Source organism: Panthera uncia (assembly GCF_023721935.1).
Source record: "Panthera uncia isolate 11264 chromosome A1 unlocalized genomic scaffold, Puncia_PCG_1.0 HiC_scaffold_16, whole genome shotgun sequence".
In the NCBI taxonomy this organism is placed as follows: Eukaryota; Metazoa; Chordata; class Mammalia; order Carnivora; family Felidae; genus Panthera; species Panthera uncia.
The window spans coordinates 1,905,557-1,926,683 of NW_026057576.1; the positions used below are offsets into that span (position 1 = coordinate 1,905,557).

At 48.0% G+C, this 21,127-nt stretch overlaps 2 protein-coding genes across 2 annotated transcripts in view; one reads left to right on the forward strand and one right to left on the reverse strand.

Annotated features, from left to right (window-relative positions):
* Nucleotides 1-21,127, reverse strand: part of LATS2 (large tumor suppressor kinase 2) — a 74,832-nt gene that overhangs the window by 53,001 nt on the left and 704 nt on the right. The window contains 2 exon segments of the mRNA XM_049647334.1: nt 8,692-9,265; nt 20,631-20,791. Of these exon segments, the coding sequence (XP_049503291.1) occupies nt 8,692-9,030 (339 nt within the window). The 5' untranslated portion in view covers nt 9,031-9,265; nt 20,631-20,791.
* LOC125934212 (basic proline-rich protein-like) overlaps nt 10,389-21,127 on the forward strand; it is a 13,399-nt gene continuing 2,660 nt past the window's right edge. The window contains exons 1-3 of the mRNA XM_049647532.1: nt 10,389-10,498; nt 12,391-12,489; nt 13,314-13,451. Coding sequence (XP_049503489.1) covers nt 10,389-10,498; nt 12,391-12,489; nt 13,314-13,451 — 347 coding nt within the window. The remainder of the gene's footprint in view (nt 10,499-12,390; nt 12,490-13,313; nt 13,452-21,127) is intronic.

The following is a 21,127-nucleotide window of genomic DNA, read 5'->3' on the forward strand; positions in this document are numbered from 1 at the left end:
AAATGGCAAAAAAAAAAAAAAAAAAAGAAAAGAAAAGAAAAAAAAAGAGGGCGATAGATCCAATCTCAGACCCTTAAATAAGGGCCTCCCCTCAAAATATGGCAGTTTTCCGCTACTCACGTCTGCAAAACTGTCACCACTGTCTATTACCACACGCCTACTGCCACTGTTAAGAATGCAGAACAAACCACCAACCTGACAAACAGAGGTGTCGTTTTGTAGGAGTCGCAGAACTCATTGTTGGCAGGGTTGGAAACAGAAGGACAGTTTAAAAAATGTTTAAAAGAAACTTGGCAAAATAGAAACCGTCGGAATTTGCCAGTTGTCCGAGTACTCGTTTGTCCTAATCCTTCCGTTTCTAAAATGTTTTCTGAGTCAGTCAGGGATATCTATGGAGGTTTATGCAAAAGGCCGTTCATCACAGCCTTAACTGAACGAGGAGCCATCACACCGAGGCGCTCCTGTGCCTCCATCGATGGGAGCAAAGCAAACCCGTGCCCGTGATGCCGCCAGGAGAGGGAATCGGAACCTAAGGACAACTGACCATCCAGAGCCGGCCGGGCTTTCCCGAACAAGGTAACCGCTGAAGTGTGCCACGCAAATACTCCTCTTGCTTTGCTTCTGCGTCTTCCCCCACGAAAGCCTCTTCCCCCACGAAAGTCTCTCCCTGAGCACCTGTCGGTGGAGCACTCGTAGCCACTTCGGAGTTGCGGCCGCCAACCGGAGTCATCTTTGCTCGGGTCAGCTTCCAAAATGTTAACGTGCTTCGGTTTACCCGTGCACACCATTTATTTACAATGAGCTATAAAACTTCCATTTGGACAGTGGAATACAATACAGGTGTTGAAAATGGAAACGTTTATAACAAATCATCCCTCCCTCCGTTTAAACAGCAGATGTTTTTGAGAGTTTGCAGTCTTAGGTCCAGGAGAATGAAGACCAGAACAAAACCACTGCCTAACGGGGCTTAACTCTGAAGAGACAAATGGATATTACACAACATACACAACGAAACACTCAGGAACAAATTGTGATAAACGCTATGAAGGGAAATTGCTGGAATGACAGAGAATAAAACAGAGGGATCTGGTTTAGACTAGGGGGGTCAGAAATTACTTTTCTGAATCTGTGACAGCAAGACAAGGCTTCAAAAGGAGTAGGCAGTTCTCAGGCCAGACAGGGCCAGTGCTGGGAAGTGGGAGGGAAGGCAGTGAAGCCCCGGGGCCACAGCACCAACTGCAGGACACGGGGTGTGACCGGAGGCTGTGACATGGGCCCTGCCTGCGGGTCAGGAATTCATCCCAAGTGCAGTGGAAAGGTTTCAAGAAGGAAATGACAGGATCTTTTCCTTTTCAGAATGACTACGGGGAGGGTTCTGTGCAGGGAACAGATGAGGAGGGGCCGGGAGGTACCGCAGTACCATCAGGCAAAGGCGGAGGCTTGGCAGGTGGGGGGACGGGGCGGGGGTGCGTGCACACGCAGGGCACAGTCTGGCAGGGAACTGACTGGCCGCGACGATGGGTAAGGAGGGTGAGAAGAGACATATTATACACGCATGCTTTTTGTAAAGGAAGAAGTGGGATCATCCTGCAAATACTGTTTTTCCCACCTGGCACGTCCCTCCTTTCCTTAAATTCCTTTAGTCGGAAAAAAACTTGGTCACTTTTATACCAAAATGTTCAGAGTGATCACATCTGACCTGTCAGAACTACAAGCAATTTTTCTTTTCTTCTTACACTCTTCTGTATTTTTCAAGCTTCCACAACGAACACATACTACTTTCAAAACTAGGGGGAGGCCTGTGTGGTGTGTTGGGGGGGAGGGTATAAAACAAGGGTATGATGTGCTTGTGTCTTGTCAAATGAATTTTAAATAGCCGACTTTAATAAAATATACAGTTTATCTTTCGCAAGGCCACGTTTAATTTGAGAGGCAAAGGCAAAAAAAAAAAAAAAAAGAGGGGGAAAGCAAGGAACTGCTACACCCAAAAGCCATTGTAATACAATTTCCTGTCACATTACTGGCATTCCTAAACTTAAGTGTTTCTTTTTTCCTTCTCCTCTTATTGACATTTCTGGGCAGTACCGGGTGGGTGCTGGTAACCCTGAAAAGTGGTTCCCTTCCCAGAGGAAGGGACAAGGAGGAAATGTGCATGTTATCTAAACTCCTTCTTTTTTCATTAGCAAAACCCCTGTATTACAGAGAAATGATCTCGAGGCAGGGCTTGTCACCAGGATAAAGAACAGAACTCCGGGGTTAACACTTCTCTAGGTCAACGTGTGGCGCTTTCCAGAGGACGCCTCCCGTCCGAGCGAAACACGCTACGAGGCCGGGTGGTGTTTGTCCTCTTCCAGCCCCGACGAGTCCCGAGTCGGCGAGGGCTCTGCGCGGCCGGCCCAGGGGGAACCGCCTCGGCAAAGCGGCCCGGCTGCACCCACGGCGCGTGCGCAAACTCGCCCCGCGTGCACGGCCCCGGGCACCGGGACGCCCGGCGGACGCGGCCCCCAGAGGCCAAGTGCAACGACAGCGTGACCACCTGGCCGCACAACGCTAGGCATCGAGCCCCCGCGTAACTATGGAGGTCTGAGTAGGACCAGCTGGAGCCCAGGAGGAAGACTCAAGCCGCTGCAGGAGGGCTCTGAGCTGAACCGTACCGCCAGGTGCCCGGATCCAGGCAGGGGAAGGTGGAAGCCGGTGTCAGCAGCCAACAGAAAAGCTGGAAAGGCCCCCGGAACACGCGAAGCAGAAGGTGCGGGCGGCGGCGGCCAGGCCAGGGATCTGGGGCCGGTGCGTACAGTGGGCGGGGCGTCCCTGGAGAGGATCGGATGGGGCCTGTGGCCGGTGGGCGAGGGGTCCTGGGGACAGGAAGGGCTGAGCAAGTGCCGCCAGCCCCAGAGAGCAAGAGGACACAAGGGAAAGGAGAGGGCCAAGTCACGGAGCAGAAACGCCCACCAGGACCGGGCGCACAGCAGCCAACACAGAAAATGGCCAGCAACATGCACACTGCAAGTTAAAGCCAGAGCTCTGCATGACCACACTAAGGGAACACTGAAGTCTGTCCTCTCCAGTGTGTGTCATAAGCACGTCTAACAACCCTTACCGAAGATACAAGGTCAGTAGGAGCTGGGGGCGGAGGGGAGGGGGGCAGAGGAGAGACCTCCAATCACGTACCACAGTTTCCTGGGCAGTACTGGGGTCCACGGGAATGCATCTCCAATGTTTGCTGCGTAGTTTCAGCGAGGTTAGCTGTGCAAGTGCTTGGAGCAGTACTTGGCCAGGAGGTAGGGGTCCACACCAGTGTCTGCCCTTCGTCCCTGAGGCCCCCAGGCGCCCCAGGCCTCGCCCCTGTGCAGCGCCACTCTTGTGGCAAAAGGACCAGGGTCCCGGAAGAACTTGTGGAATGGGTTGAGAAACCGGACTTTTCTACACTTTTTGGCTTGAGAATGCAAAGAAATTCACTCCCCCGCCCCCTTTCCTATTAACCAGATCACCTCAGATTTATTTGGCGCTGTGATCATTATTCTCAGGAAACCTGCCTCTGAATATACAGCCTGACCGTGGGCTTTTTTCTTAGGCCAAATTTGGTGTAATCAATCAATGTGTTTGTTTACATTTCTTCGTACCTTCATTCCAATAAAGATTTAAGTCACTTAAACATTCGCAATAAAGTGAGGAAAAACTGGATTAAGTCAGGATTAGGAAATTGATGCTAACACAGAAATTCAGGCCTAGAAGAATATAGCGATAAAAAGCCAGGGCCCTAAAAGAGTCTTGGAAGCTGCCAGACTTGGCAACCCTCACAGGGGATCAACAAGGGAGGTAGGTGCCTGAAGGTCAGGATATGGGGCGGTCCCCAGAGAAAGTGCACGTGCTAAATGCTGCAGAGAAGCAAAAAATGTCTCCTGGTACTCGCTTCTGAGAGAAAATTCTCATCGAAGTCTTCCTCTGGACGACACAAGGTGATACCATGCTTCGCTGTTCCACGGAGCGCAGGCTACTACTGAACAGGAACCTTGCCACCGCGAGGCCCCCATGCCATCCGTCCATCCGTGCGCCCCGAGAAGCCTGGAGTGTGGCGAGCCTGCCCCGTCAGACGCTTCCACCTGCCTACCCGCCGCAATTCAGTAAGAACACACAAATCACATGCTTCTGAGAAGCAGACGTGTCACGCGTATTCACACCACTGCAAAATCAAATCAGTGGTTTTTAAAAATTTGTCAGGAGGGACACCTGGATGGCTCACACAGTTAAGTGTCCGACTCTTGATTTTGGCTCAGGTCGCGATCCCACGGTCGTGGGAACAAGCCCTGTGTCAGCCTCTGTGCTGACAGCACAGAGCCTGCTTGGGACCCTCTCTTTCCCTCTTTCTCGGTCCCTCCCCCCTCTCAAAATAAATAAACATTAAAAAATAAATAATTAATTAAAATCTGTCAGGGAGAGAAAGAGGGAAAAACCTGGTAATATCATCACTTGACAAAAATGAACTACTGGGACCTCATTCTGCACCGCAAAGGAAACAATCAACAAAACTAAAAGGCAACCAATGGGATGGGAAAAGATATTTGCAAATGACATATCAGACAAAGGGCTAGTATCCAAAATCTATAAAGAGCTCACCGAACTCCACACCCGAAAAACAAATAATCCAGTGAAGAAAGGGGCAGAAAACATGAATAGACACTTCTCTAAAGAAGCCATCCAGATGGCCAACAGGCACATGAGAAGATGCACAATGTCGCTCCTCATCAGGGAAATACAAATCAAAACCACACTCAGATACCACCTCACGCCAGTCAGAGTGGCCAAAATGAACAAATCAGGAGACTATAGATGCTAGAGAGGATGTGGAGAAACGGGAACCCTCTTGCACTGCTGGTGGGAATGCAAACTGGTGCAGCCGCTCTGGAAAACAGTGTGGAGGTTCCTCAAAAAATTAAAAATAGATCTACTCTACAACCCAGCAATAACACTGCTAGGAATTTACCCAAGGGACACAGGAGTGCTGATGCATAGGTGCACCAATACCCCAATGTTTATAGCAGCACTCTCAACAATAGCCAAATCATGGAAAGAGCCTCAATGTCCATCAACTGATGAATAGATAAAGAAATTGTGGTTTATATATGCAAGGGAATACTACGCAGCAATGAGAAAGAATGAAATATGGCCTTTTGTAGCAACGTGGATGGAACTGGAGAGTGTGATGCTAAGTGAAATAACTCATACAGAGAAAGACAGATACCATATGTTTTCACTCTTATGTGGATCCTGAGAAACTTAACAGAAGACCATGGGGGAGGGGAAGGAGGAAGAAAAAAAGGTTACAGAGGGAGGGAGCCAAAACATAAGAGACTCTTAAAAACTAAGAGCAAACTGAGGGTTGATGGACGGTGGGGGAGAGGGGAAAGTGGGTGACGGGCATTGAGGAGGGCACCTGTTGGGATGAGCACTGGGTGTTGTATGGAAACCAATTTGACAATAAATTTCATATTAAAAAAATACATATCATCACTTGAAACCATTAAGAGTACAAGAAAAACTGAAACTAAATTTTATAAGGTAAAGTAAATGCTAAATTTAATTACCAATGCCAATATTAAAAGTATCCAATGATACAAAACATGACACTCATAACCAAAAAACTTATCTTTACAATTCCTTAAATCTAAATTGATTTGTTTCGAGAGAGAGAGAAAGAGAGCATTTGTGTGCAAGCAGGGGAGGGGCAGAGGGAGAGGGAGAGGGAGAGAGGCTCAGTCCCAAGACCCTGGGATCATCACCTGAGCTAGAATCAAGAGGCCGACACTTAACGAACTGAGCCACCCTGGCACCCCTTAAATCTATAGTTAAAGAACAGGGGCGCCAGGGTGGCTTAGTCAATTGAGCATCCACTCTTAATTTCAGCTCAGGTCATAATCCCAGGGTCCTGAGATCAAGTTCCTCGTCGGATTTTGTGCTGAGCGTGAAGCCTGCTTGAGATTCTCTCTTGCTCCCCCCTCCCCTGCTCGTGTTCTCTCTCTAAAAAAAAAAAAAAGAAAAAGAAAAAAAGAACAGCTCCTTGCATAAGGAATATTAATCTATTGGCCTTTTTTTTGTATAGAAATTTTCATAAGCCTTTAGTCATGTATGTGTGAAATATTTTAGACACTATCATTTGACATATACACTATATCATTACACAGAAAATACTTAGTCTTTTTCTAGAAATTTCTATTTAAAGACATTTCAATTAAAAACATACCCAGGAGCGCCTGGCTGGCATGCGACTCTTGCTCTTGGGATCGTGAGTTTGAGCCCCACATTGGGTGCAGAGATAACTTAAATTAAAAAAATAATTTTTTAAAATATATACCCAGTACATGCTAGTTACATGGGTGTAATTCACCGGGTGAAATTCACCCAGCTGTACACTTAGGAATCATGTACTTCTCTTATGTAAATTTTGTTTTATTACGAAAAGCCTAAAAGAAAACACTCCCTTATAAACATTCGGGCAAATATTTCCAGTTAGTCTCAGGTCAAGTAAAATGGGGAAAAATGTGTGCGCATGCATATACGATGGATAAAATGGTGCATATAAAAGTGTGTAAGACCTCGGGAAAACCTGGAGTTTACTGCCATTCTGATTAATATTAGGACTAAAAATGACACTTAAACTCAAAATACAAGAGAACATAACCGAACCTACATTAAAAGGCAATATAGTAGGAGACAAAGGAAAAAGGACAGCTGCAACACTAGAAGTCTCTGTGCCTATTACACCGGATCTGATCATCTGAGCTGTGGGAGACCGAACTCTAGAGCTACTGTTGATCCCTTCCACACATGCTACTTGGACTTTCTGACCGGAATTCTCTAAAAGCAAAATGCATCCTGTATACAGACCAAAAATGGTCCAAAGTGGACTGTGAGGGTGAAGGCAGAACTGTTTGACTTTACAAAGTAACACTACACACTAAAGTGACTGAATTATTTCAGGAGCATTAAATACGGCAAATGGAGTCCTTTCTGCCAGCAATTAACATAAATTAAATGTTGATGGGAACTTCACTGGTGTCACCATCCTTAATTTTACTATATTTGTATTTTACTGTCTTGGATACAGCACCGGCTCCATTATTTCTTGCACTGTAATTATCACTAATGGATTCTGCCATAATGAGATCCCACCTGTATTTTGGATTATTTGCTTCACTTGTTTCTTTTTACCACAGCTGAAACACAACTGCAAAGAACACCCTGCTCTGATTACCTCTTTTGTTTGCAAGCGATTTATAGAAGATTTTAGGCTTTCCTGTTGGGTTTCAGAAGTCTCTGCGATCTTACTGGTATTTCCCCAGGACTGCTCCTTCCTACTTTCAAAACCATCAAGTTCTGTTTGTCAGGGGATAACACTTGGCAGCGTGTTTAACTTCATATTTTCACAATGAGAAAGGTCATGCCTCTGCTGTCAGCTTCCACTGCTAAAACACTCGGCACCACATTATTCATGATCCTGTGCTTTATAAAAGCAACTTTCAACTCAACAATGCTTGCTTTACACAAGTTAATCCCAGTATATCCCAAAGTGTCAAGGAAGTGCCCTGCAAAATAGCACGATTAGTTTCACAAACATATCATCTGAAAAATGTAAATTCTCTAGCTCAGTTCTATGGTAATCACCTGCAACCAGAAGGCTGCGATTGCTTTTGGAAATAAGAGGGCATTGTTAGCCTTTTCCTGTGACTGTGAGGCCAGGAGTAGGTAATTAGGTTATTTCTAAGAAACTAAAAGTGCTCAAGCCATCTTGATATGCTTTGAGCATGAAATCTTACTAATTTTCCAAGGCAGCAAAAATGCCTAGCTTATTTCCATTTTCATGCAACTGTGACTCTTAAGACGACAGACGGTAACAAAGCATTAGCCTTCAGACGTCCCTTTAGAAGGCAATTACATTTTTACCAGTTCCATTTTACTAAAGACATTTTTACCTGGCCGGACACTAGTTCCATTTTACATGGTCCTGCCCCTCAACCTGGGTTTTACGTAGCTATGCCAATCACGACAGGATCATAAATGCATAGCTGTCGGTTGTGTGCTTATATGTTATTGGTACCACCTCCTTCCTTATTAAGGTGTCTCTTATTCTTAAGCAACCGAACAGTCAGACCACACGTGTTGCCACCAGTCTGATGACCTCTCAAGCCTGCTCACTTCCCTAACGTAGCCACATCTCCTCTACTAGTATACACACCAGGAGAAAACAGAGTCTAAGAAGAGCCAATTCATGTTAATCAACCTTCCCCTTCACTAAGTAAAAAAATGCACAGACCAAAACCAAGGGAAGCCAGCGTCTTCCCCATGACCGTTCAGAATAAGCCCAAATAAACCCCAAAGAAAGGGCAAGTGTGAAAGCCCTTCACCACTTTACACGGACAGAACCGAGAATGCACGTGGTACCACTGCAGTAGAGTTCACAAGTGTCTGGATCCTGCCTGCAAAGCAAAAGCAGCCAAGAGACCCTTCTGGAGAGAAGGTGGAAAACAATACAATGGCACCCCGGAAGGGCCTTGGATTTTGACCCGGAGACACTTTTCTTAGTAGCTAAGTCGGGGCCTTGGAGGGGCAACCGCAGGACCTTCGGCTGCCTCCACTGTGCTCTGACGGCTGGCTTACTGTGACTGCCCCCACGGGAGCCTCGGGTGCACCCACCTGGTCGCATCCCGCGTTCACCAATTCCTGCAGCATCTGCCGGTTTACTTCTGCAGCTGCGGAAGTGCCCGATTCATTAGCAAAAGGCAACAGGGAGTATCTGATTTCTCTCAGGGCTTTCTGGTAAGGTCCGAACTTCGGGGTGGCTCTCGTCTGCTGCTGCCGGGCAGCATCCTTGCCCCCCAGGACTTTGGCGGCCAGGGGAGCGTCACTGTTTGGTCCCACCGGCAGGCCCTGAGCGGAAGACTTGGACGGCTGCTTTAAGCCCTCTCGGATCTCCTGCAGTCGCTGGCGGCTGTTTCCAGAATAAGTCGTGGCAGGAAAAGTCTTTGGCCTCATTGTTAGTCCAGTTTCCTTTTACCATAAATACAATCTTCTTAAAGTGTTTTGTTATAAAAAAAAAAAAAAAAAAGAAGGAGAAGAAAAAAGAAAAAAAAACTGTCAACAGTATCAGTTAGTTGTAAACATACTTTCAAAACAATTTCCTTTTGAAAATTTTCTTTCCTTCAATATTTGTAGTTCCTATGGAGAACCTAAAATTTTCCAGAGACTTCATTCCGAAGATCATCACTATCTGAAAAAGAAAATGGAAAGAACATACTCATTGATGGTCTTCACATACTGTTGACAATACTTTTCAGAAACGGGCAATGATCTTGCAAATATTCCACTTGAAAGGATTAAGAAAGAACACATCACCTCTCAGAAATGATAAAAATAGTGTTCGGCTCTAGTCGGCGCCCATGACCTCTAGGGCTGTCCCAAGATGTTTCCTGTAACACGTAATCTGTAATAAAGTAAATCTCCACAAGCTCATATTACTTACAAATATTCACCTCAGAGTAAGAACAGTAAGTAGTATTAACGGATCGTTCACTCGAAATACTTCATTATAACAGAATTTCACTTTGAAACCTGCAGCTTGAGTATTTAGGGTTAAACCTGCCACGTGAGGTCTTGGATTTCTGGCTTGTTCCTAATAACCACTCAGTTGGTAGCACACACCTTTGTCTCTCATCTCTGTGGCTTTACTAACCCTTCCCCCGACCTGAACCTGTGGTCCTTCCATGTCTTTGCAAAGTTTGCCGTGTAAAGCCCTCCCAGACTTCCTGAAAGACGCCACAAACTTGTCACATTAAAAGTGTCCTATATCGCAAGTGAAAGAAGTTCTAACACCATGTGTTATGAGACTTTGAAGGTAACAACTCCCTGGGTTTTTTTTAATAAAACGGTCACCTTTTTATCAGCATTTTGACCTAAATGCCAAAATAAAAATACGTTTCTTGGAGACACTGATCCTTACGCGGACGGGGACTGGTAAAATCACGAGGGTGATTCCGTTCTCAGAGCGCACTGCGACCGTACCGACAAGCGGCTGTACCAGTAAAGGTGATCCGTGTGGATCACTTGAGCACAGAAGCGGCCCCCACGCGCTGAGCCAGAGACCCCAAAGCCATTTCCGGTAGTGAACGAGACCTACCCCAGGCCTGATGGACTGAATACTCCGTTGTTGTTGCATTCAGAAAACAAGATGCTGCCCTTGGCGGCCAGCTCCCCCGGAAGCAGGATCTAGCCCAAGCCACTTGCCGGGCTGGGTGACCTTGAGCGAGTCCTCTGACTCCCCGCGCGAGGCACAGCACGAAGCCTGGCAAGAGGGCGGTGGGGGGCGCCGAGAAAGAGCTCGAGAAAGAGCGCGCATGCGTCTGGCCCCGGAGCCCTGGCGGCACAGCCGGTCTTGGGGGAACCGCGCCGGCTGCCACTCGTGTGAGTACGGCTTATGTCGTCAGCTCTCGCGACCCGAGCGCGGGTGCCCACGGTGGCAAAAGCGAAGGCCCGCGCGGCCGCTGGGCTCACACCCCAAGTTCCGGCGGGCCCGCTCCCTTTCCTTCCTGTTTTGCCCTCACTCGTTCCACTTTTAGCCCATAGGACTCGGGGAGCAAACTGTAAAGGATAAGCATTTTGCATTTTAATCAGCAAAGAAAAACCGACTCGAAAAAGAGCACCCTTTAAAGGGAAAGGAGCGGCGGGATGTGAACTTTTTGTTTCAGCGAGGAATTTTAGAACTGCAAAATGGAAGTCTGCTTCCCAGACACTTGCACGTCGAAGAAAAACTGATGGCCAGTATTTATCCGGTATCTACTAGGTGCTGGGCTCTGAGAGTTCTATGTGAATTTACTTACGTAGATCTACCTCATAACCACACATGGCCGTAAACCTGAAGAAACGACATCAAAATTACTATTCTTTTCTTACAGGTGGGAAGGTGGAAGGTCTGAAAAGTTCTATCACTTTCTCAATGAAACTGAGGGAAGAGTCTATTTACGAAGTAAGAACCAGACTCAACACATTTTCCAACATGGAATTCATGTTCTGATACACAACGTTTCACACAGCAGTCCCTGACACGACTGTTGTAAGACTCTGCAGACAGGGAACAATTAGATCCAGGAAGTGCTGAGATTTCCCCGGGGCCTGGACCAGAGTGTTGGCAGGGAGCCAGAAACCCAGAGCTCTGCTTAATTGGTGTAAAATGGGGCATACTGTAACCACACTCATTTTCAGTGACTTCGTGGTCCAAGCATCTGTTTTGAAATACCTAACTTTCTAAAACCAGGGGTTCCCGTTCCAGCAAAAATAGAGAGGTTCTCAGGGAGCTGCCAAGCACGTATGGAGGGTCCCGAGTGATTCGATATGTCTGAGGACAGGCAGGAGACTTAGCTCTTTTCCTGTGGGAATTTACACAGATCACTTTGTTTCCCATCTCTAGGGTCTTCTTACCCTTTCTTTGAAAACTAAAATACAGAAGACGTAAATCATACTACCTTCTCACAACACATAATCAGGGAGGGTTTCTTCGCAGTCGAAATGTACTCAAGCTTCCTCTGCCACCGACTCATCTCTGTGCCATCCGCCCACTCGCCCACCTGGCAAACATTCATCCAAAGCCTACGAACTCTCAGGCACTGCTGGGACAAACAAGAACAAAACTCTGCCTCGGCAAGGTGAGGGTGAGGGAGCCAAATAAACAGCTTCAAAGGACAAGAGATGCCCAAAGGAGAAAAAAAAGAAACCATCTAAGAAATGGGTGAAGAAAGGAGAAAGCCAGAAAAAGCTCTGAAGCAGAGACAACTGGACCTGAGTGTAGGGAGGAATGGAACTCCAGCCAGAGGGAACAGCATTTGCAAAGGAGCAGAGGGACAGGAAGTGTGCAGGCCCCGCCCTCACATTCACGTCTGGGTGGAGACTTTTCCTGGAGGGTGATGGAGGCTTGAGACCCTGGAGGTGCACAGGGCTCCATCTGAAGGACCTCCGTGGACGCGTTGTCTGCACTCCTTGCAGATGGTGGCGAGCCGTTGTCTGTGGTTGAGCTCGGGAGGGACGTGGCCAGAAGTGCCCTTTTAAAGAACTGAGTCTGGAATCTAACTGGAAGGGACAACCACACACACCAGGTAGACGAAGAAAGCCTGGGTGAGAGGCAGCAACCCCAGGGAGGGAGAAGAGGGCTCAGAGCTAGCTACACCTTGGCCAGGTGTCAGGGCTTGAAGACATCAACAGAGCCACCAGCAGGTGGGACATTTACGTAGCTCGTGACTGTCCACGAAAGAGAGCAGTTAGGTGAGTGAATGGAGAGCTCGTATCCCTCCCACCTGGCATGTCTTAGGGAGCAGCGGTCTGTAATAAGCCTCATTTTACCTTCAGGCGATATCAGCAGAGTGAGGAGAAGGTACAAGGTGTTTTGCACTCAGCTAAGAAGGGCAAGGGCCGCAAGAGATGGTCCAGACTGAGGAAAAAGGAGCCGTGAGAAAGCCAAACCAAGGCGCCCTCTCTGCCCAGCCACACCGGCAGAGGGAAGGGGAGCCAGACGCAGGTGAGGGAGGCCCTGGCTGGTCCTGAGGCTTAAGAGCCACCTCTGGAATTTACTTTCAAAATGGGAAGCTGGGGCTCCCAGGTGGCTCAGTCAGTGAAGCATCCAGCTCTTGGCTTCAGGTCATGACCTCGTGGTTTGTGGGACGGAGCCCCACGTCAGGCTCTGTGCTGATACCGTAGAGCCTGCTTGAGATTCTCTCTCTCTGCCCCTCCCCCACTCTCTCCCAAAATGATAAAACTTAGAAAAAAAACGGAAAGCTGCTGAAAGCTGGGGAAGAAGTAAGGCTTTGTTTGGGGCGGGGGTAAAGTTTGACATCACTTCTTAAGCTAAACAACTCGTAAGATCGACGAACGTTCACAGAGAACACACCCTGATGCGTAGCATCCAGATCAAGGAGTGTTGTCACGACAACTCCAGAAGCCCCCAGCCTCCCACAGACCCACGCTTCAAGGGGAACCGCGGTCACGACTTCCAGCACCAAGGATCAGCCTGGCCAGTGTTTGAACTTCATGTCCGCGGCATTCCACGCTCCGTACTCTTTGTCCAGCTTATCTGGGCCAACACCGTTTGGCTATTCACATACCCGGTATGCAGCAAGAGGGCCCCTTTTTCACTGCCGTGTCGTGTTCCATTGTGTGAACATCCTGGCCATCCACTCTGCCACCACAGGACGTGTGGGTCGGTCCCGGTCTGGAGCTGCGGCAAACTGTGCTGCTGCCTTAAGGCTGCTGAGCCCCCAAGGCCCCGGCCCCAGATCTGAGGCGCTGAGTCCGCGGCCCGCTCTACGACACTGCTCCCACCGCCCTATCAAGTACTTTGCGCAGCTGCGGGCAGAGCCTTGGTGGTTCATGCGGTACTTTTGCGGGGCCATAAAAAGATGCCCCTTTGTCAAGTAAGTTCTTTGCGACTGTATTGTCGTACAACGCGAGCAGCTCCTGCCCTGGGGAGCTTTCCAGAGCTCTGTGGACAGTGGCCCGGCTCGCTCTTAAACATACTGAGGACACATGTCACGATCTATCACACACCCCGAGTGAGGGGGGCAGGTAAAGTCTGAACCACAAGGAGGGTGGTTCTTCAAGGCAGGTGACAGAGGAGAGATGTGATCGTATGTACTGTCCAGAATATGTGCGTATCGTGTGCGTCACGTGACTTTATCCGGGCAGGTAACTCCCTGCTGCCGCTCAGGTAATCTGCGAGTGCCCCAGAGTCTGCACACAGGCTGCACACGCCCTCACGGAAGTGAGCACTTACACGACGTGAGGCGTGCCCTTTTACGTGCAAGGCCCTTGAACCGTGCACAACGTGAACACTCACACAAGGCGGTCCTATCACTAGGTTTTAGGGAAGCAGAAAATAATGACAAGCCTCTGACTTGAAGGCGCTCAGAGTCTAAGATGGGAGACAGAGGGGAGCATTGGTTACTTACCTAATGTGACAGTAAAAGTCTTCCCAAAGAATTATGGGGATCTGAAACAGAATAGCAGCCGGAGAACGGAGAGAAGTGGGTGGGTTCAACAGCAGCTAAGAACTAGAACCTGCAGGGTTGGTGACGTTCACTAGCGGACTGCTTTGGAAGAGGCGGCCAGGTTTTTGGTCTGGAAACCAGAGCTGATGGCAGTACCGTCCTCTGAGCCACGACAACCGTCGGCACAGGGAGCACCGTCAAGAAAGCAGCCTTGGTGGGGACGGAGGAGGGCAGTTATGGGGAAGTGAGGACATGTCTGGGGGAGGCTGATTCAGAAGACTGCCGTTCGGTGCAAAGGAAACAGCAGCTGGAGGTGAGAAGCCGGACTCCCGCCCCCAGCTCTGGCACTTGGCTCCGTGAGCTGGGCCAACACTTCCCCTCTTGGAGCTTCGGTTTCCGGCTGGGCAACAAGCCTCCCTCTGTCTCCTTGACAGGGCTGCTCCGGAGATCACAGGTAAAGCCGCCTGTGACATCACTCTCCTCTGTAACGCACAACACCCTGGCCAATTATTAGAGTTACTAGTAAGTTCAGGACTCAGAATCAGTAAAAACGGCTTTAATCAAGTCAAGAGACCACACCAGGGCAAACTGCAGACGGGCTCAGTGGAAAAGGCACCAAACTGAATCTAGAAACACGGGTATTTTATGCTCACTCCGTGTGCCTCCTCTTTAAATATTCGATAACCGTGCTTCAAAAGTTAAAGTATCTTCCTTTTTAAAGAAAAAAAAAAAAAAAAAAAAAAAAAAAGCACAGAGAGAGAAAAAGTTAAGTCATTTGACTTCATGTTTAAAACACGTGCCTTCAGCCGGGCCCAAGATGTTCAGTTCTGAGCAGTACTTGAGTTTCGAGAAGCCGACTGCTTCCCGACCAGCCAGAATCCGGTTCAATCTGTAGGACTCTGGGCAACTTAAAAGCAACAAATTCTTCCTTACGTCTGGAACCTGGCAAGACCGTTGTCTCTGCTAGTAACAAATACCATTCCCAGCCCGATTCACTTATGCCTCCCAGAATTCTCAGCTTAAAACTCCCCTCCGCAGAAGGACCTTCCTGCCCACCCAATCTCAGAGACCCTGATGTTCACTCCCAGCCTTCCCACAGTGCCATCACAGCGTATAGTGTGGGACTCCCCTGGAGTCACCTCCCCGGGAGGCTCCGGGGGACAGGAGCACCTGCGGTGGGGTACAGGCAGTGCAGGAACACGGCTGGCACAAGGCGGTGCACACGGGAGGCCCCTAGGAAACAGCAGAGCTCTGCCCCGGGACTTAAGACGCGGCCCCAACGAAACATCCCCGAGAGAAGCTCACACATAACTATGATCAAAGTCGCACAACTACAGTCCGTCAGTCAGCCAAGAACAGGAACGCAGCTGTGACACAGGCCACTATATGGCTGGACCGTGAGAACATCATGCTAAGTGAAATAAGCCAGACACAGGAGGACACATACTGCATCATTCTGCTTACAATGAGGCAGCTAGAACAGGCAACCTGAGAGAGACAAAGCAGAAATGGAGATGACCAGGGCCCAGGGCAATGGGGAACTACCGTCTAGTGCGGAGAATGTTTGTGTGGATGACGAAAAAGCCTGGAGGGCAGACGGAGGTGGCGATTCCAAGACCAACGTGAATGTACCTCATGCAGCTGAATTATACACTGTGAGTGGCTAAAATGACACGTACTATGTACAATTCACTTTCATAAAAAATGGGGAAAAATCATCTAACTATTCACGTTTAGCTAACTAGCGTTTGGAGAATGGTTCCCTTTCTAAACACAGCTACACATGCAGAGACTGGACCTCAGGATGGGGCGCTGACAGGAGGGCAAAGTCCCCTCCTGGAGTGAAGTCTAATCTGCCGATGGCACACACGCCCATGCAAGGACACCACCCCCCCACCCCCACCGCCACTGCCAGGATGCTGACCGTCACCCCCACCGTCACCCTCACTGCCAGGATGCTGGCCACCCCCCCCCACCGTCCCCCCCACTGTCACCCCTGCCACCAGGACGCTGAAACACATGACAGGGAACAGCTTCTGCAGAGCCATGCTCCTAAGACACTTGGCAGCTTTAGGCACTCGAGTTTCCCACAAACATTCCAGTTATAAAGCCAACCAGCACAGGTGAGACCAGCATTTCTGTGTTGCCGTCCGTATTTATTCCTGAGCCGAAAAATACCAAGTGGATGAACCCTTAAACAGAATGTGGTCAGAGGTCTTGGTTTCTTTTCTTCTTATTTGCCCCTCAACAGCTTATTATGAAAATTTTCAAACTACAGAGAAGTGGAAAGAATGACTCGGTGACCCCCCATAAACCCACCACCCAGGAGAGCCCCTCCGCGTGGCAGGGAAGGAGGTCAGCACCCACTCTTCTCATGTTCTTTCCATCTTCCACCGTCGTCTCACAGCAAGAGCTGGCCCTGCGACCACCACAGGCACTGTCCTGTCTCCGTAGGCCAATATGTAAAATAGCACCTCTGGGTAAACTGTGTTCCTGCCTGAACAATCTGGAAAGCAGGAAACTTTCCTTCAGTCTCATAAAGAACGAAAGTATTTTCGCAGCCTGAGACCTTGTATTTTAGGTTTTAGTTTGAAGACAATTGATTTCATGGCCAAATTATGAACTTAGGAAAGAATTTTTCGTGGGAATACTCACTAAACTAAGATTGCAGCTGGAAATTAGTTCCTCTGACACACCGCCATATCATTTTAATAACTTCTTTCATCAAGAATTTCCTAAACACGACGACCCTAGGGCCTCGTGGATATGGGTTTTAAGAAATGAGGGTACCAGGCAAGGTAGATCTGGTTTTAGAAATTTGTTTGGTATCATCAATCGATTTGAACATGCTTTAAAAGAAACTATAAGACTCCAGAATTTTAAAACTACGGCACAACCCACAAAACAAAAACTCCTCATTTTCAAACCTGGAGCTGAGACAACTACTTCAGTACAGGTGGCTCATAGAAAACTGTTACGAGCGATTATCTGAAGCATCTATTAATTTGGTGCCATCAAATCCAATCCCGATCCTGGAAAGTGCTAAAGGTGTTCACGAACTTTTAGTCTGATTTCTCTTAGTGCTTCGTAGACCCACACTGGTTGCTTAACGCCTGTCAAGCACCAACCACAGAATCCACCAGACCCACACTAATGATAAACATTGACATTTTTTTTTAAATGGTATTTCTTGGGACTAAAATTCCACTTATAATTGAAATCATATCCTTCTCATAATTAACTAGCAAAGCTGAAACTACATCAGACGGCCGGGCCAGGCCTCCAACCAGATGCTGAACGTCAGAATCACAAACCACCACGCTGATGGGCCTCTCCATTGTGTCCAGGCCAGGAAACCACACAACGGGGGCCATACCCCTCATAACGAGGGTCTTGGAGGAAATCAATGATTACATTCCTCTGGGGATCCAAGAAAACTCCCCCCCAAAACAGTGCCACCACAAGGGTGTAGTGGGCTGAGAAGTGCCATAGGTGTGCCAAAAACTTTGCTGGATATTATGAGGTCTCACCCAGATGGAACAAGGTCTCACCTCTAAATAAGCTTACTATCTAGAAGAAAAACAAACCATCACATTCTCTATAGTTCTGCACCCGATATCTGTAGGATATGTACGTATGCATTATGAGCAACGGCATAAAAAAAAATGGAACGACAGAAGTCTGTACTCAAGATTACTCAAGCGACCAGGTTGTAGATAAATTCATTATCCGTTATTTGCAGCATTCCTAACAGCAAGCAAGCAGCTGTACAGGATGGGTCTCCTTATCTTCAACTCCATACCCGAGCAAGGGTTTTCAATCTTTGGGAAGGCCCTACTTCCTCCCCCTCCAAATTTCAGACATACGCCAGCTAGGGAGTCGGGACACCCATCCCATCTGAGAGCCCCTGCTATGGACAGAGGTAACACTGTGACTGTGCAAAGAATCCGAGTACATGTGCCTGTTTGGGAAAAATCTGTTACAGAAAGGATCATTTCAGCAAAACCGGAAAGGCTAAAGGGCTATGATTCGATGAAGGAAGTGTGAAGCTATTCTTAGAGCCTGGAACTTCCTGTGAAAAGGCTCAAACATACAAGAGAAAGATGAACAGGCAGACAGTGTCGGGGAGGGCGCAGGTACCGTCTGGGTACATTTAATGAAAACACAGGAGTGAGACTCCTGAGGGAGGATGAGGTTAATTAGTAATGGAACCCGTTGGTCCTTAGCATTCCTGATCAGGAAAACTGCCTGGAGGCAGGGAGGCCAATACTCCAACAAAGGCCCACTCCAGTCAAAAGCCAACTTACATCCGTCAGATCTTTGCCATCCTTGCTAACTTAGAGGCTACAGAATCTACACTATGCCAAAACAGAACAATAACTAGCTGTCCATAAACTTACACTACTGCTACAAAATACGAGATGTTTCACTTGTCCTCCAGAGAAATTCCTCTGAATGTCAAACGTTAGCACATGAGCGAGAAGTATTTAATTAGCTTAAAAAACTGCTTGTCACCATTAGGTGGCCATGGTCTAGATGGTAAGCAACATCAGGTTTTGTTTTCATGTGGTGACCGGCCAACATTCAGCAATGTCACATTTCTGTCCTAATTTTAGTATCGCCAACATTATCTTTATTTCCACCATTAACCCGTTTGAATAATACTTCCAAATGAAACGATAAATCGAACAACAGTCGCTTTAAAAGAAACAATCCTGAGAGAATAGCTAACACTTAATGAAACTGGTGGTCCAAGCAGGGCTACGGTCAAATACCAAGAGCCGTTCAAAGGCGCCGTGTGTAATAATGGCCTGCTTCCTAGAGCATCATCCACCCGACATCCAATAGGAGCGGTGACCCCTGGACTTGTGCCACAGAGGCCCAGATCTGTCCAGAGGAATTACTGAGCAATAGGATTTTTTAAAAGGGAAGGAGATTCAGAGACTTTTTTCAGCCGGAAGTCAGTCACTTTAGGGATTATCAAGCCCGACCCCTTCATTCTGCCGATCGGGATATCTTGCTCCTTTTTAAACAGATTTACAGTCAAGACAAATTAAATGCGCTGAGTTATCTTCTGTATTTCTTCAAGCCATTTTTTAGAGGTCAGGAAGGAATACTGTTGAGAAGTTTTACATCATCACCATGAAATAAAATATAAAAACGGCTTTTCGAAACTGTGTTGGTCTGGTTTTTCCAATACAAAGCAGAACACCCCGCCCCCAAGCTTTCCAAATCCTACCCAGTGTTTGTGGCGAATTTATCAGCTTCAACACCTTCCCCCCCCCCCCCCACCAGAATAGTGGGATCTAGGAGCCTAGGGCTGGCTATTTACGAACTATAGAAATGATCCCTGAAAGTATAGTCTTTAGGGCTGGCTATTTACAACACAGCATTTAAAATAACAAGTCATATTATTGTAGAAACACTCCCCTCCCACCAAAGGAAAGTCCCTCCCATCAACCCTGTGATTTGCTAAGGAAAGAAACATGTACAGTTTCAATTTACACTCAGGTCAAAACTATTTCCAACTAGATGCAGAGACTAGTAGAATCTTTTCCAATTCTAAAATTTCATGATTCTAGTAATTGACCTTAATAATTTTGCATGATGTCTTCTGCAGATACTATCTTAAACGGCTTGACATTTGGAGATTTATTAAATGTTCGGCAATTTTAATTTCAAAGGAATGCTGGTGTATTCATTAAACAGTGTTCTATATACCTGGATAATGAGTCCAAATTTTAGGAGACGCTGAATAACGTAGTGTCTTGTTAATTATAATTTAAAACAGACTTTCTTAAACAGTCTCTGCATTCTTATTTTGTAAGATTGTTGTTACTACCTTACTACAACAGCCGCTAAACAAAAAATTAAAAGATACAAAGCCTCTTAGTCTCTTGATTTAGCCCTCAAAATCGGTGGTCCATCGTGGAGGGATTTACCCCGAGATTCAACTAAATATACGGACCAAGATGTACTTATACAAATTTCCTAACAATAAGCCATTGTTAAAGGAAGGCCCCTCATCTACTCAACTTTAAGTTTAAACCGAACACTTGTACAAGGACAACACACGTTTTGTGACTTTCATGTCAAATTTCAGTACATTTAAGTTTCTTAGTAAAATGTGGGTAAACATTCCTGTAAAAATGTAACGTATTTGCCGAATACTTTGGGAAATGCGTTCCTTGGCCCCTGAATTTTTACCTGCAAACTCATAGTCTCTGCTTAACAGCACTATTAAACGATTTTTTTAAAGTCTAGATTACAACTATGTTGAGAGCACGCTCACTTATATCCTACATAGTGCGAAAATGTAAAAGTTCTTGTTTAACATTTTGTCATCACAAAGCTACAAATAAAGGGTACTTTCACCGTTACGCTTGCAAGAAGAAAAAAAAAAAAAACCTTCTAATTCGAAGGGCTCAGATCAGGTGGCCAGCAGCCCTCGAATACCGGGGCCCCCCCGCGCCGTCAGGTGAGTTGCACCTCCTTCGGGGACCGGCCTTCCCCTCCTCCCCCTGGGGCACTGGGGACTCGGAATCAACAAACTACAGGTTTGCTCCAGGCTGACACTCCCGCCCAACCCCGCGCGCCAGACTTCACCCCGAGGGAGATGCTCTTCCAGAGGTTTCGAAGGCAGGCTTGCGCAGAAGCGACTGGCAAAACTCGCCTTAACTCAGAATCCGCACCTCCGGGGTCCGGCAGGGGAGCCAACTGCACGTGAGGTTGCATCAGAAAAGACGAGCTCCAGAAAGTCGGCTAAACTAGGGCGCAGGAAAGGCGTGTTATGCAACGGCCGCCGCTCTCGCGGCCGAGAAGGCGCCCCTGAAGCTCGGGCTGCGACCCGCGAGGACCCGGAGGCACACTCGGAGAGGTCGGGGCGCGCGCCGGCCGGGCGTCGCCGGGGGCCGTGCGGGCGGCGCGGCCCGCTGGGGGGGGGGGGGGGGACGGGCGCACGGCCCGCGAGGCCACGACGCCGAGGCCTGTGCAGGGACGACGGCGCGGCCCCTGTAGACGGCGGCGCGGTGGACGCGGGATCCCGGCGCTGTCGGGCCGCGCGGCCGCGCCCGGCCCGGCCTGGGGGTAAAAGCCCAGCTCCC